Source organism: Rhincodon typus, chromosome 8, assembly GCF_021869965.1.
Source record: "Rhincodon typus isolate 14 chromosome 8, sRhiTyp1.1, whole genome shotgun sequence".
In the NCBI taxonomy this organism is placed as follows: Eukaryota; Metazoa; Chordata; class Chondrichthyes; order Orectolobiformes; family Rhincodontidae; genus Rhincodon; species Rhincodon typus.
Genome location: NC_063339.1, coordinates 74,766,026 through 74,782,201, shown reverse-complemented (window position 1 = coordinate 74,782,201; position 16,176 = coordinate 74,766,026). Strand labels below are relative to the sequence as shown.

At 45.7% G+C, this 16,176-nt stretch overlaps 1 protein-coding gene across 1 annotated transcript in view; it reads left to right on the top strand.

The window, feature by feature from the left end:
* The window catches only part of plekhh1 (pleckstrin homology domain containing, family H (with MyTH4 domain) member 1), a 110,577-nt gene extending 95,734 nt beyond the window's left edge, over positions 1–14,843 (top strand). Inside the window, exons 23-29 of the mRNA XM_048599944.1 lie at positions 398–495; positions 1,291–1,432; positions 3,059–3,201; positions 4,394–4,523; positions 6,647–6,733; positions 9,217–9,363; positions 11,949–14,843. Of these exons, the coding sequence (XP_048455901.1) occupies positions 398–495; positions 1,291–1,432; positions 3,059–3,201; positions 4,394–4,523; positions 6,647–6,733; positions 9,217–9,363; positions 11,949–12,122 (921 nt within the window). The 3' untranslated portion in view covers positions 12,123–14,843. The remainder of the gene's footprint in view (positions 1–397; positions 496–1,290; positions 1,433–3,058; positions 3,202–4,393; positions 4,524–6,646; positions 6,734–9,216; positions 9,364–11,948) is intronic.
* Positions 14,844–16,176: the final 1,333 nt, after the last annotated feature.

Sequence of the window (16,176 nt, the reverse complement as noted above, 5' to 3'; positions counted from 1 at the left end):
CCCCACACCCCTCACTGTAACACCGATATACCCCACACCCCTCACTGTAACACCAAAATACCCCACACCCCTCGCTGTAACACCGATATTCCCCACACCCCTCACTGTCACACTGATATACCCCACACCCCTCACTGTAACACTGATATACCCCACACCCCTCACTGTAACACCGATACACCCTACATCCCTCACCTTTACACCTGAGTCCAGTGTATCAATTCAGTCAAACTGTCACAAAGTCAAATCTGTACTCAGTCCAACTAGATCTATTTAATGTGCTGTTGGCTCACTGAAATATGCATGAATTTATTGTTAAGCACAGCAGTTAGGTAATGTCAGTATCTAACTCTGCTGTTCCAGAGGAATTAATCGTTTCAATAATTATTTCTTGAAGATTTGCGATGTGATTTCAAAGTGGGAACAAGCACTAAAGGAACTACACCCCGGTAAATATGAAAGTAACAGGATTGTACGGCTGATATATAAAAGCAGGTAAGATCATAGATTGACAGATAACACTACATCCCACAAAGCATTGTGCCTCTGTTTATACTATACACTCTCATGCCTTATCCCTCTGCTTAGACGTTACTACACAGTATGCTATCCCTGTCTTTATGACACACTTTACTGCATTATCCCTCTGTTTATAATAGACTTCATTATGAGTTATCCCATGTTTATAACACACTCGACAGTACATTGACCCTGTCTTTATAGTATGCTCCACAGTGAGTTTGTACCCATGTTGAGAATATACTCCACAGTGCATTATTTCTACATTTGTCATATTCCATATGATGTGCTATCCCTGTGTTTCTGGTGTAACAGCGCTGTATCCAAGTAATTAATATACAGTGTATGCCATATCCCTGTGCTTATGACATATACTGTGCGGTGTTGCAACCTTGTAGTCTGCTCACACATGGTGCTGTACCCGTTTCGATTATATGTAACATACCTCTGCCGTTGTCAGTCCTTCTTTCTCATCACTATCAACAACTGTTTGCCCATGTCTCTTTTCGACAGATTGATTCTCACTGACATGCACCTCCAGTGCCACTTGCTGGCCACACAGCGTTATACGCAATTACAAAACCGCAACTGACAACCCTGTGAGAAACACTGAATCAGATAATAAGCTAGTCCTCATTCACGACCGCGTGAGCCTCAGTACACACCGCAGGCTGTTTCCCGCACCTTGTCGCTTGTCCCTGCTGTGTGTACTGCGTTGTCTTTGTTAGCCGTCTGTTTCATTGATGACACTGTTTATGTTGTTTGGCACAGAATGTATTTCAGAGCTCAGGCGAAGGGCGAAACGGAGCGAGAGCGCCTCCTGCTGACCTATCAGGTTAATGATGAGGTGGTGAATGGACGATTCCCTGTGAACAAAGACCTAGCATTGGAGGTGACTGCTTTAATGGCACAGGTTAGTGTTTGGCTCAGAGAGCACTCAGTCTAGTGTGTATTACTCTTGCAGGTAACAAGGCTATTCAAGCTCTCTGTTCAAAGGGTCCAATCCTATTCTTTCTTTCATATTTCTCCTCCGTATCCCGTGCTGTCCTTCCTTTCTGTCGTAAACGCCCCTGTGCTCCTATTGCACTCTCTCACTCTCTTATATTCCATTTCTTGCTCTCGTGTTGCTCATATCACAATCATCTCTGTTCTGTTTTTATCCCACTCTTTCTCTTGTGCCTACCTTGCTGTGAGGTATGTAAGGATATCACAGATTTTAATTTTCCACATCTTTTCCCATGGAATCATACAATGAATGCAGCATTGAAGAACCCCATCTCAATTGCAGAGATTTTTGTTTCATCTTTAGCCACTGGTGAAGTTCCAGAAGACTGGAGGGTGGCTAATGTTGCTCCACTGTTTAAGAAAGGTAGCAAAGACAAGCCAGGGAACTCCAGGCCAGTGAGCCTGACATCAGTGTTAGGCAAGTTATTGGAGAGGACACTGAGGGACAGGATCAACTGTTTGGATAGTCAACATCTGATTAGGGATAGTCAGCACGTCTCCCTTTATCCAGTTTTCCTCTGAAAGCAACTCTCTATTTTTTTCAGGTGAGGTATTTTGAATTGTAACCCCTGCATGTGAAAAGTTCTCCTCATCTTGCTCCTTGCCTTTTTGCCGATTTATCTCAAACCTGTTGCCCCGTGGTCTCCGGTTCCCCCTCCTCTTGTAGCCAACCTGTGTTTCCCTGCAGGAGCGCCTGCTACATCCACGAGCCAGCCCAAGTGATCCTGCAGGGTGGACCTAATGCTTTTTTTTTAAAAAATGGCTTCCCAGCAAATTTCTAGGGAGCTAACTCCTCCCCCCCACTTGGTGGTTCTTAGCTTCATTGCCCATCCCTAGTTACATGTTTTCTTATCAACCTGTTCAGCCCTCCTGGTTCACCCATTCCTGATTATCCTTGAGAAAATGGTGGTGAGCCACTTCTTTGAACTGCTGCAGTCCTTGGCATGTTGCAATACTGTTAAGAAGGGAATTTCCAGGATTTTGACCCAGCAACGCTGAAGAAATGGGATATATTTTCAAGTCAGGAAGGTGAGTGGCTCGGAGGGGAATTTTCAGGTGGTGGTGTTCCTTGTATCTGCTCCCCTTGTCCTTCTAGACAGTAATTGTAGAATCCCTACAGCATGGTGCAGGCCATTCGGCCCACCAAGTCCACATCAACCCTTAGAAGAGCATTCCACCCAGACCCTACCCCTGCATTTCCCATGGCCAATCCACTTAGCCTGCACATTCTTGGACTGCAGAGCATCCGGAGGAAACCCACGCAGACACGGGGAGAATGTGCAAACTCCACATGGACAGTCGCCCGAGGGTGGAATCGAACCCAGGTCCCCAGCGCCGTGAGGCAGCAATGAGCCACTGTGTCGCCCCAGTAGAGGCTTGGATTGGGAAGGTGTTGCCGACGGACACCTCTTGTTGAGTTGCTGCCATCTTTAAGATGGTACACAATGTTGCCGCTGCGCGTTGACAGTGGAGGCACTGGATGTTGACGGTTATGTTTCGGGGTTTGTAATATGCGCTGTTGTGACTCCTACAGGTGGAATATGGTGACCTGGCACGCCCCATTCCTTCCAGTCCAGGGAGCAGCTCCCAGTCTAAGACACACCAGTTTCTGCAGCAGGTTCTGGAGAAATTCTATCCAAGGCACTACAGACAAGGATGCACGCCACAACAGATCAGGTAGGCCTGGCCTCGTCTTCCCCGATTTCTTTGACTGCACCAGTGCGTTCTCTCTGCTTTGACCAAGTAAAATCAACGATTACAACGTAGCTCAAAAGTAGTGTAGCATCCTTAGGCCTTTGTCTGATACAACCTCAGGTTAGGAAATGGTTTACGTCAGATTGTTAGCCAAAATCACAGTTCATTGGACTGAAAGCAGTGTTGACTTGGTTAGGAGATTGGCTGGGTGATTAGAGCAGCAATAATGATAATGTACTCACGGGATGACTAGTGGTGTACCATAATGATCTGGGTTGGGGCCCTAACTACTCACTATTTATTCTTGTCTTGGCTAACACAACCAGAAAACCACATATCCCAGTGCAGTAGTTGATTAAGCAATGTAGATGGGAACATTAATAGCTTTATCGAGTGGGCAAACTGTGCCTGAATGTCAACTTAGGGAAAGTGCTGTTGAGCTGCTATTATTCATATTGTAGTACTGTATAACAATCACATATTGTGTGTAGGCATTGTATTGTATCTGTGCAGACCACTGCCCCTCAGGAAGAATATATTGGTCTTTGAAAGGGTGCTGTAACCATGGACCAGAATGATTGCTGGGCTTAACAAGCTCAAATTATGAACGCATATTGGATAGAGCAGAGTTGTATTCCCTAGAGTTTTGAAGATGGAAGGTATTTAAGATACTTAAAAGATTCAGCAAGGTATCTATACCATCTGCTTGTAGCAGGGAGTCAAGACCAAGAGAAGATACGCTTGAAGTTAAATGAAAAGATCAGGAGTTAGGTATGGGGCTACTTTTTCCACAGAAAGAGCAGGGCAGTGGAAATCCTATCCCAGAAGGCCATGGGATGGGACCCTTGGTGCCTGTAGGCAGATGGTTGTCTTTTTTTTAACAGGATGACCTCAAGCGACATGGAACGACAGCGGGAGAATGGAGTTTAGATCAGCCATGTTCTGATTGAATTCTGGAACTGGAGAGCTAAACAGAAATCTCCTCCTGTTCCAAATGTTCCAATTATTTCCAACGAGCCGAGAGGAGTCAGCAAAGGGAGGGCAGGGAATGATGACGGGCGAGGGGGCAGTGAGGTGAAGGTAGTGGTTTACGAGGGCAGACCTACGCCTGCATTTACCTAGATAACCATGGTGCTGTTTCTCTTTGTGATATTGACCGTCTCTACTCAAACAGGCGACTGGCAGATACGCTGGCCACCAAATGGATGCTTCTGAGGGGTTGCAGTGGAGCTGACTGCGTACGAATCTACCTGACAGTCGCCCGCAAGTGGCCACTCTTTGGAGCAAAACTCTTCACGGCGAAGGTAAAGTCTAAATGACGGACACAATGAACAGGTGGAAGGAAAGCTGCCTGAGGAGTAGGATTGAGTAGGATTTAAAGATCGTAGTTGAGCCTCTCCGTCACCAAGACTGCATACTTTCATCATCCATTTTCTGCTGAAACTGTCGTCACTTCTTAACTCTCAATTCAACCACCAACAATTTCCCAGGCAGCTTCCACCCAAGCACACAGAAGCAGGTCACTTCGCCCAACCCATCCCTGCCTGTGTCTGTACTTCACTTGGATTTCCTTGCACGTTGCTCCCGTCTGAATCGACCTCTGTTCCCTTCTGCCTCGTGTCCGGCGTCCCCTTAAATGCATCTTACAGTACCCTCTGTAAGACCTGGCACCCCACCCCAAGAAAACAAGACTTGGCTTAGTAGCTGCCATCTGTCACTTCTGTGCAAGCCTTAAGCCTTTGCAGATTGAAGAGGCTAACTATGTTGAGGCTTTTAATTGCAAAATCAGGGTATGACAGAAAAGCAGATAACAATCAGAATTGCCATAGACAATAGGAGAGGTGTCTGATAAGGAACTGTTCTGTGTCACAGTGGCCATCATATCACCATTAGCATCTTTTGAAGGCAGCTATATTTGTGTAGCACAGGGTCTTCATGTCAGTTCACTGAACACCACGGAAAGATCATTGTTCTGTTCATTTGGCCCTCTCCAAATCAGATCCTGATATTGTAAACCTCTTCTACACTTTTACCAGACCTTGACAGGCTTCTTAAAGTTTGCTGCACGGAACTGGCACGATTTCCTGGATGAGAACTCAAGCAATTTACATCGTTGTAACATAATGACAGTGTTACAGTAATAAAGCTTCTTTAAAATCAGCAATAACTTAGGTTTCTGGATTACTACCCGAGCCTTGGGTAAATGGTCGTGGTGTGACTAAGGGTAGAGGGTTAAACGTGCAGGAGAAATGGGTTTTGCTTCGTGGGACATTGTCACAAGTACTGGAGAAAGAAGGGGTTCGACTGTTAGGGTGTCGGGGAGGGGGGAGCCAGTGGTCCAGCAAGGTGTATAACCAGAGAATTGGAGAGGGCCTTACACTCAGTAGTGGAGCTGAGGGATCAAGTGGGGAGGATGCGATAACTTAACAGGAGAGAACAAGGTAAGAGAGCAGATTGCAAAAAGGGAACTGACGACTTGGATAATGCAGTGTGGAGCTGGAGGAGCACAGCAGGCCAGGCAGCATCAGAGCAGCAGGAAAGTTGATGTTTTGGGTCAGGACCCTTCTTACAGAAATCCCCACCACTGCCCTCACCTATCACCATCCCACCTACCTTCCCCAGCCCCACCCCTCCTCTCTCTATTTATTTATTTCTGAGCTCCCTTCCCTGTCCCCCATTTCTGAAGAAGAGTCCCGACCTGAAATGTCAACTTTCCTACTCCAATTGATGACTTTAGTGTGGAAGGAACGGACAGTTTACAAACTTCAGAGGGTGCCACCTTCGTAGAGGATTATTATTAGAGGATGTGAAAATCATAAAATGATCCTTACCCTGAATGAGGGGGGTTCTAGAACCAGACAACTGTCTTAAAATAAGGAGCAGGCCGTTTCGCACTGAGGTGAGGAGGAATTTCTTCACTCAGAAGCTGCCGAATCTTCGGAATCCTGGGCTGTGGAAGTTCAATCATTGACAGGTATTAGACAGATTTAGAGAAATTGAGGGCATCGAGCGATATGGAGATGTTAAAGGAAACTGGCACTGGGGTGAATCAGCCACGCTGAGCTGAATAGCTGAACAACCTCAAGGGGCCGAATGGCCTGCTCCTGCTTCATGATTATTGTAATATTGATTTTTAACACTGCTGGCTTCCACCAATTTTCCATTCTGTTTTTTTTTTCCCCCTGCTAATAGCCAAACCAGTGCTGACATATTCCAGGGTCCAGTTTCAGCCACTTTTTCACCTTGAAGTGTAGGACAAGCCTGAGTGTATGCTAGGCAGGTTAGTGTGACTCAGTGTAATGTCATGTGGAGGAAATAAACAATCCTGCTGTAGCTTCTTTCCAGGCTTTTTGCCCCTCCCATAGAATCGCGTGATGCTTTTTGCCTCTCTGTGAGGCTCTAACCAATCCTTTTCATCTGTCTCCAGCCAGTTGCCCCCTCACCCCTCGACGAGAAGCCTGTGTGGTTAGCAGTGAATGAAGATGGTGTCAACATCTTGGAATGCAGCACAATGGTATGAATCCACTTTGGCAGATACTAGGCCCTGTTTGAATCTGTTGCATGCTGACAAAGAGAAAGTGGGTTTGGTACGATGGTACATTATCCGCATGAGAGCACAATGATCCTATCCCTGTATATGTATTTGCGTGTGTGAGAGTGTGTGTGTGTGTGTTAGACCTTTGTAATGAGGAAAATGCTTACTCATGTGGAAGCCCTCTGCACCCTTAAAGATTGATGGTCAGCCTGGGTGACTGTGTTCTGCTACAGCTTCTGTGGCCACCAAGTCCTCGGATTGGTTCTTGGACCTGGTGCTTCTGGACCAGAGGCAGGACACTACCACTGTACCACGTGATCTGTCCCAATATTCCTCTTAAAGCCAGTACAAGTTAGCTAGTCCTGAACTTGTAGGCTGGCTCATGTCAAATAGACCCTGACCTGGGGTAAGATTGCTCAAGTTTAATATAGGCCTAACCCATGAAGGGGTATGAAACATCGCCCTCTATCACTGTCTCCCAGATACAAACTTTTATCGTAATGTCAGCCTCCAAATGCCTCATAAAACAGAAGGCAAACTTAAAAGAGAGATTTGATGTAAAAATCGCTAGTTTTTTTTCAGACATCAGCACAGATTGTCAATAAAAACCAAACGAACTGCGGATGCTGTAAACCAGAAGCAAAAACAGAAGTTGCTGGAAAAGCTCAGCAGATCTGGCAGCATCCGTGAAGAGTTAATGTTTCAGGTCAGTCCTGAGGAAGGGTGACTGGACTTGAAACGTTAACTTTGATTTCTCTTCACAGATGCTGCCAAACCTGCTGAGCTTTTCCAGCAACTTCTGCTTTAGTACAGATTGTCAGTTGGGTTTATAAACCTCATTAGTGGTTTATTTAATCTCTAAAACTGTATTAATGCACCCAAAAGTGCTCAATAATTTGTTTTTAAATGCCAGCTGTGAACTTTGCATGCATTGAGCAAGGAACCAGGCATTGTCATTATTGATTGAAACTGCTACTGACTTACAGAATGAAACCTTATCCGCGTCTCCTGGCTTAATGCAATAATGCATTAAGAAAATGCTTATCCACAGTGCAGTAACATAACTACCTACAAACTTGAGTTATTTAAATTATGATGGGGGCAGTCAAGTTGATGTAAGCAGGTGAGTAGTAATTGATAGCTAAAGATCTGCTGATCAATCCAGCCTTGCCGTGCACAGTTATTATACCTTCGTTATCACTCTATATACACTCTCCTAGCCAAAACTTCTAAAGATTTCCACAACCAGTTTTAATCATCAGCTTGATTTGCAATATTCAGAAATGAACACATAGGTGGTTAGTGAACAGTACAAGTGCGCACTGTTGTTTCAATACTAATAGATGGCAATTTCTGATTCTCCACGACTCTCGATGCGGGGATGGGTCTGGTGATGCACTGGTGGTTACTCTATCTGAACCGGGGGGTCCCACTCCGAGACTTAATGGGCTTGGAAGGTGCGTCATAGCACAGATTCACCCACAGAAAGGTAGTAAGAGTGGGAGAGTTTCTTGGCCAACCAGAATGTGAGGTAGCTGCAGTGGAACAGCCATCCCATGCGGGGACATGCCTCAAAACCCTATACGGTAAACAGTACAAATCAAGAAATAATAATAAGCAGGCGGCAATATATAAAACACACAAACTATAGTTTGGAATTGAAAGGCACACCAGAAGACAAGGAGATAGTAGGAACTGCCGATGCTGGAGAATCTGAGATAACAAGGTGTAGAGCTGGATGAGCACAGGAGGCCAAGCAGCATCAGAGGAGCAGGAAGGCTGACGTTTCGGGCCAAGACCCTTCTTCAGAAAAATGAAGACAAGTATTTTTTTCAAGCATGAATCATGAAGAGAATTGAACAGAGGGGGCAGGACTGCAGTGTCTGTAAGTGAGGCGCTGTCAACAGTGAGGAAATTAAAATCACCACAAAACCTGGTGTTGCAGAAGGGAAGGGAGATGCAGAAAGCTGGAAATCAGGCTCAACGATTGGAATTCATCTCCCTAAGGGCTTCCATACAGCCTGAACCAAAATGGGGAAAGACAGCACTAGGATTGTGACCCCATCCACCCCCCTCCTCAGCTCATCATCTCCAGCCTTTCCCCTACAGAGAACTTATAACTTTGTTAACATGTTCCAGCTGCAGCAAGGCTGGTTAACAGCGCTGCTCCCCTGTACAACCAGGTCATCAATCGTAAAGCAACCTGATCCGACCCGGTTTCCCTCAGGAATACCAGCCGCGGGGGGGGGGAGCGAGAAAAACATAGACTTTTCATCAAAGTCCCTCGTGAGACCAGATTTGGCTGCGAGGTCGCAATCATTTCGCAAGGGCTGATACATCTGCATGATAAAACGGACGCCCACATTGATCCATGACTGTACAATTCCTCGTCACCGTGGAGCAGCAGGTGGGCGCGGACCCAGTCACTACTGACAGAAGGTCTCCTTTTGTGTTGCTTTCAGCATCCTGTGGTAAATTATCCCTATCCCTCGGTCTTGACTTTTGGAGGTTGTCGCGATGACTTTATGATTGTGGTCAGCAAAGCCAAGGACGGGAACCCAGTGAAAACCACCGTTGAGAAACTGGTGTTTGCCATGGTGAAGCCTAAGGTAAGGAGCTTTTAGACTGATCACTCTGTTACTGAGATACAGAAACCTTTCTCATCCCAGAAACCTACGGCACAGGCAGCCAGCCAAATCACTGAGTTTGATACTGGCTACTCTTCCAAAGAATTACCCATTGAGTCCCGCTCCTCTGCTCTTAACCCATTGCCCTGTTACTGTTAGTTTCCTTTTTGAGTATGTGCCATATTTCCTTTAGAATCCTTGGATCTGCATTCAACCCCCTTTGAAACATTGGGTGCCCGATCCTCATAATCTGCTTCACAAAAAAAAAGTCCTCAGCACCCATCTCTTTGTTTACCTTCAATACTACCTTCAATTTGTTTAGAATTAGAATTAGGTTTCATTGACACGCCTACTCAAGTACAGGGATACAGGAGTACAGTGAAAAGTGTATAATCTCCCCATTCATGGCGCCTCCTTAGGTACAAGGTACAAAGTAGAAAAATAAGGAAATAAAGTTAATAATTCATCATTAGAGTTCTTCTTAGTATAAAGTAGGAAAATAAAGAAATAAGGTTAAAAGTTCAACATTGCAGTCCTTCTTAAGTGCTTAGCTATTCTGGGCTTCCATTCTCCACAAGGGATCCATCTCCCTGTGCTCAATGCCACTGCAGTTACCAGGAGACCTCGAGCTCGCTCTCCTGTGTTAGACTTGCTCTCTTCCTCTCCCTCACACACTCTCACTGTCCCCTTGCACTCTCACCACCACCCCTTGCACACTCTCGCTCTCCGTCGTGTTCGGCTCTCTCGCTCTCCTTTGTGTTGGGCTCACTCTCTCACTGTCCTCCCGCCCTCATGCACCCCCCCAACCTCCCACACCGCTCTCTTGTTCTCCCGCTGCTCTCTCGCTCTCCACTGTGCGTTCTCACCGTCCCCTGCACTCTGTCTCACTGTCCCCGTGTGCTGGCTCAATCTCCTTTGCACTGGGCTCGCTCTGACCGCACCCCTCCCTTCCTTTGGAAACAATATCTCCTTTATTTGTTTGATTGAAAAGTGTCATGATCTTGAACACCTCTATGAAATCTTCCCTTCACCTTCTGTAAGACCAATCCCAGCTTCTCACTGAATGAGATGCTAATCTCTGGACCCATTCCTGTAAACCTCCACTGCACCCTCCCAGAGCCTTGACATCATTCCTATGGCTCCAGAATTGAGCATAATTCTTCAGCTAAGACTTAACTAGTGATTAATAAAGGTTTAGGCTAACTCCCTTAGCTGAAAGGGAGGCAGGCAGAAACAACTGACTTCAAATGATTGTTACCAGAAGCAAATCCAGGAAATGTTATATGTTACAAGGTGTAATCCTCCAAGCCAGTTTTAATAATTGAATTGTCATTCTACCAGCAGCTTTGCTGGGATTTGAACCCATGTTCCCAGTGCAATAACCTGACCCTGTGGATTGCTAGTCATAGAGTCATACAGCATTGAAACAGACCCTTCAGTCCAACCTGCCCATGCTGACCAGACATTCCAATCTGACCAGACATTCCAATCTGACCTAGTCCCATTTGCCAGCATTTGGCCCATATCCCTCTAAACCATTCCTATTCATCTACTCATCCAGATGCCTTTTAAATGCTGTAATTGTACCAGCCTCCTCTGGCAGCTAAAACCATACACACATCACGCTCTGCTCCCTGTATCCCTATATCTATGAAAAGGTTACCCTTCAGTTCGGTTTAAATCTTTCCCCTCTCACCTTAAACCTATGCGCTCTTGTTTTGGATTCCCCTACCCTGGGGAAAAGACCTTGGTTATTCACCATATGCGTGCCCCTCATGATGTTATAAACCTCTACTGGCCACTCAACCTCCTACGGTCCAGTAAACAAAGTCCCAGCCTATCCAGCTTCTCCTTATAACTCAAACCCTTCAAACCCAACAGCATCCTGGTCAATCTTTTCTGAACCCTTTCCACTTTAACAATACCCTTCCTGTAGCAGGACGACCAGAACTGGACACAGTACTCCAGAAGAGGCCTCACCAACATCTTGTACAACCTCAATATGACATCCCAATTCCTATGCTCAAAGGTCTGAGCAATGAAGGCAAGCATGCTAAACACCTTCTTGAGGACCCTGTCTACCTGTGGCGCAAATTTCAAAGAATTATGTATCTGAATCCCTAAGTCTCTCCGTTCTACAACACTACCAAATGCCCTACCATGAACTGTCTAGGTGCTTCCCTTGTTTGTTTTGTTCCAAAATGCAACATCTCACATTTATCCAAATTAAACTCCATCTGCCACTCAGGGACTGTTAATATTTAAAGAGGAAATCCAAAATGACGAGCAACAAACCAACAGAATTTCGCTGTAAAGTTTTGTGTTCTTCAAACTTGATTGTGACCTGAGTTTTTGTAAAGCTGGATAGATAGGTTTAGTCAAAGTGTCAAAAACTTTTGATTCTGGAACCTCCCAGCTTCGTCTCGTCGTGACTTAGTGAAAAGCTGAGACGGGCCCAAGAGACCCCCCCCCCCCCAAGGCCCCTCCTGTTGCGAATGTTCCACGGGTTACTCCTGAGTGGAAGAAAACTTTTGTCAGTTCTTGCCTGTCGTTGTTGTGTTTCCCAGATCCTGGAGTTGACCCTGATACTTGCCAGTTACATCAACCACAGCAACTGCCACTCATCGTTGACCTCGCCTAATCCTCCGCCTGCAAACCTCTCGGGCAAGAAGCTGTGGGAGATCGACAGCAAGCATTTCCCAAGTATGACGCGGACCACACAGGGTCCCACCTTGCTCTGAGACCCCAGCCCCAAGCAGCGGCTGAAGACACAGTGCTGTGACCCCGGCTACCAGAGGACAAACCACTTGGAAGATTCAAATGGCGCACGGATCACCGTTTGGACCTGGACCCTCTCTATTGCAGTCTGTATTTAAGTGCTCAAGTAGCGTTTAGACTTGATTTCTTTGTCGTTTTGATAGTTCACAAATTGCCACGGTACATCTCGTGTGAGCTCAGTGTGCCAATCCCAGCAGGCTCTGTGCCATCGGTGCTAAGGCTGGTCCATATGCAGTAAACCGAAACGGTGCAGGCTGTTGGGAAGGGCACCTGTTGTCAGGAAAAGCACCCTGAGCTGGGAAAGGCCTTTCTCCGAAGCTGTTTCCTCCTTTTACCCCATTCTGCCAAGGGTTGAGTGCTCTGTAAACAAAGCAGCACCCACTTCCTATTACATTATCTGATTCTGATGGGCTTCAGCACACAAGGGCAAGGTTATGACACAGATTTTGTTACCAGTAAATTGGCTTTGACTCCAAGGCTGTAAGGTTTCTCAGCAGAAGCCAGAGCCCTTTGCGTAAGAACGAGAGATGGATCACAGCAGCAGCAGGGCCACAGACCTCTTCTTTCAGACATCCTGGCACTGTCCTTTCGTCAGGCAAAAGAACCATCAGTGCAGTCAATTAAAGTCGCACTGGCACGTGTTAACTGAGGAACAACAGCATCCGGGTCTACCACGCCGGGCGTCTGTCTGTGTGGAGTTTGCACATTCTCCTCGTTTCCTCCCACAGTCCAAAGACGCGCAGGATAGGTGAGCTGGCAGTGCCCCGTAGTGTCCGGGGACGTGAAGGTTAGGTGAATTAGCCTCGGGAAATGCAGGATTACAGGGATGGTGGGGTGGGATGCTCTTTGGAGGGCCGTTGAGGACGCAATGGGCCGAACGGCCTGTGATTCTATACCAATCGGCACCGGGAATAGGAGTCTGCACCCACTACTCCTTCAGGTCCTACCGTATGAATGTGTTAGATTTGTAAAGCTCACGAAGCCTCAAGAGAATACACTGCTCTTCTTAAGTTTGGTTTCAGGCCGTCATGTAAGCAGACTGAGTATGTGCTGTTTTGAAGGATACCCAGCAGCAGGAACCTTCCTCAAACGCATGCCACCACAGTGCGAATGATACAGGAGTGACCCTTTGAACATAAAGCATGCTGGTCACAGAGTCTAAGTATTATTGAAGTTCCCCAAACTGAAGATCAATGTTACTTACAGACAACCTATGATTTCGAGCTCAGGTTTTCAGTCCCCAATCAGCGTGAACACGGGACTGAAGGGTGAGACCATAGAGTCCAGGCGAAGAGTCAGTCGAAGGCTGTCATTACCTCTAGGAAGATGAACCAAGGCAGCCTGTGAACATCTCTTCTCCATAAGCAACTCCTACCTTGAGAAAGTTGAGTTGGTGGTCCTGGTCATTTCCTTGCTTTACTGAAGTTGCTTGTACCATTGTAGCTACCTCAGAGGGCAGACATTTCATGAGGGTCCATCAGTGAACCAGTTGCTTTTCTGTTCCTCTGTTCCAGCCCAGCTTTCATTCCACCCCCCTCAGCTGGAGATTTTGTAATCATGCCCATTGCCATTACCACTACATAAAAACCGAAAGAACAGCGGATGCTGTAAATTGGGAACAAAAGCAAAGTTGCTGGAAAAGCCCAGCGGGTCTGGCAGCATCCGTGAAGGAAAAAACAGAGTTAATGTTTTGGGTCCAGTGACCCTTCCTCAGAATCCTTTTCTGGGGAAACCCTTTTCCCAGTTCGGAGGAAGGGTCACCGGACCCGAAACGTTAACTCTGTTTTTTAACTTTACAGATGCTGCCAGACCTGCTGAGCTTTTACAGCAACTTTTGTTTTTGTGCCATTACCGCTATACCTGATTCCACCAGGATCAGTTACATTCCGACCCCATTGCTGCTGGTTTTAAAACATACAGCCCTCATTGAGTTAAAGCAGTGTCCCTGGTGAATAATGTCACTTGACACAACCCCCACCCCCCCCAACCACCTGCCCCAACCAAATGACCCCAGTTCATTGGAAAACGTCCTTTAGTGCACTGACAAAACTGTCCAACAGTGTTCGTGGTTATCTTCTGCTACTGGTTTTGGCTTAGCCTGTTCTGTTACATTTACGATGCCCAGTGAGATTTGTGTGCAGTGTAACACCCGAGGTTTTGGGGAAAGAACAGTATCCTGTTTACTTTTGGTGTTAGGGGAATAGGCCTGACCAGTGAAGACTACGCTAGTGATTCCTTCACATACAGCCACAGGTGAACCTTGTCACCAATAGATGTGTAGCATTCTTTAACCACTTAGTTCTTTCACAGAGACTTGAAGATGACGTTTTTGTTCGAAGATCGGTACAAAGCCTAAACAGCCGATACAGAACAAATAACATTCTCACCGAGCACAGAGTGTTGTCCCTGACAATTGTGAGTGTAAATACACCACACTGTATAGTATATTATTGAATACTTGAATGTGACAGGGACAGACCCATTTCTGTGAATGGTTATGCCCAATGTTCTGTACCTCTTATTTATTCTAACTGTTGAAGTGAACACTGTGATTTTCACACTTAAATTTGAGCAGTTGCCTGTATTTTGGGAATCATGGTGTGATTTAAGAGGGTAATACTGGAATGTTCCCACACACCCTCCATCCATGACTGCTAGTAGTCAAAATAAAGTGCTAACATAAACATAGGTGTCTTGTCTACTGCCTAAAGGAGATCCATTCTACTATCATTACTCAAAGTGTTCCTGACCATTACCAAGTAGTGCTCCAAACCCATATTTAACTGATGTGTTAGATAGTACAAACGTATTATAAAAACAATGATCTGTAATGCTTAATTTTAATTCATAACCATGCAAAGTAATCTACACACTCTGTTCTTCAGTACCTTCATCACTAGCAACTTCAGTGCTGTATTTTTTAAGGTTCAGTCACATCACTGGCAGGACCATCGTTCATTACCCATTCCTAAATGCCCTCGAGATGACAGTGGTTGAAATGGTAAGCTACTTTCTTGAACTGCTGCGATGGACGTGCAGTAGGTATAACCACAGTACTGTTAAGGAGGGAACTCCAGGATTTTGACACAACCACGATGAAGGTATGACAATAGAGTTCCCAGTCCACAATAATGTTCCTTTGCACTACTGTATGATACTGGTCAGAAAGTTGAGAATTTTTTTTTTTTAAAGAATTTAAAACCAGCTTTATTGTCACATGTATTCCATGAGTACAGTGAAAAGTGTATAAATCACCACTTATGGCACCATCTTAAGTACCAAGGTACAGACTCTTAAGTACAAAATTCTTGGGGGAGAAACAATTAGAAAAGTAAAAGAAATAAAAAGGCCAACAATAAATTAGAAAAGTAGAGAAATAAGTGTTTAGAACAACAGTCTTTCCAAACTAGACCAAACAGGGAGTCCGAGTCCATGCTGAGGAAGGGAGATTTAAAAAGAGAAAGGGGGGAGAAAAAAAACACGAAGGAGTGGTGATGGTTTTGGGGGGGGGGGGGACAGACTGAGTAGACAAGCTCCAGCTCAGGAGTCCTAGTCCGCCACCATCTTGGAGACTTCGTGAGTTGCTGCAAGGCATCTTGAATATAGTTCACACTGCTGCCACTGTGCATCAAGGAGGACAGTGAATGTTTTTAAGGCAGTGGATTGGGTACCCAGAATCCAAAAATGGGTATTTGTCCCAAATGGTGTTAAGCTTCGAGTGTTTTTTGGAGCTGCTTTCATTCCATGAAAGTGGAGAGTGTGCCATCACACTTGTATCTTGTAGACTGTGAAATCAGGTGAGGGAGTTGTCTGAAAATACAAGATTTTTAATCTCTTATAGCTACAGTATTTATATGGCAATTAAGTTCCTGGTCAACGGTAACACCCAGAGTGTTGACGGTGGGGATTCAGATAAAAACATTATGCAAGGTCAATGGGAGCTGGCTAGATTCTCTTTTCTTGCAGATGATTATTGAGTGGTCCTTTCATGGCACAAGTGTTGCTTGCTACTCATCA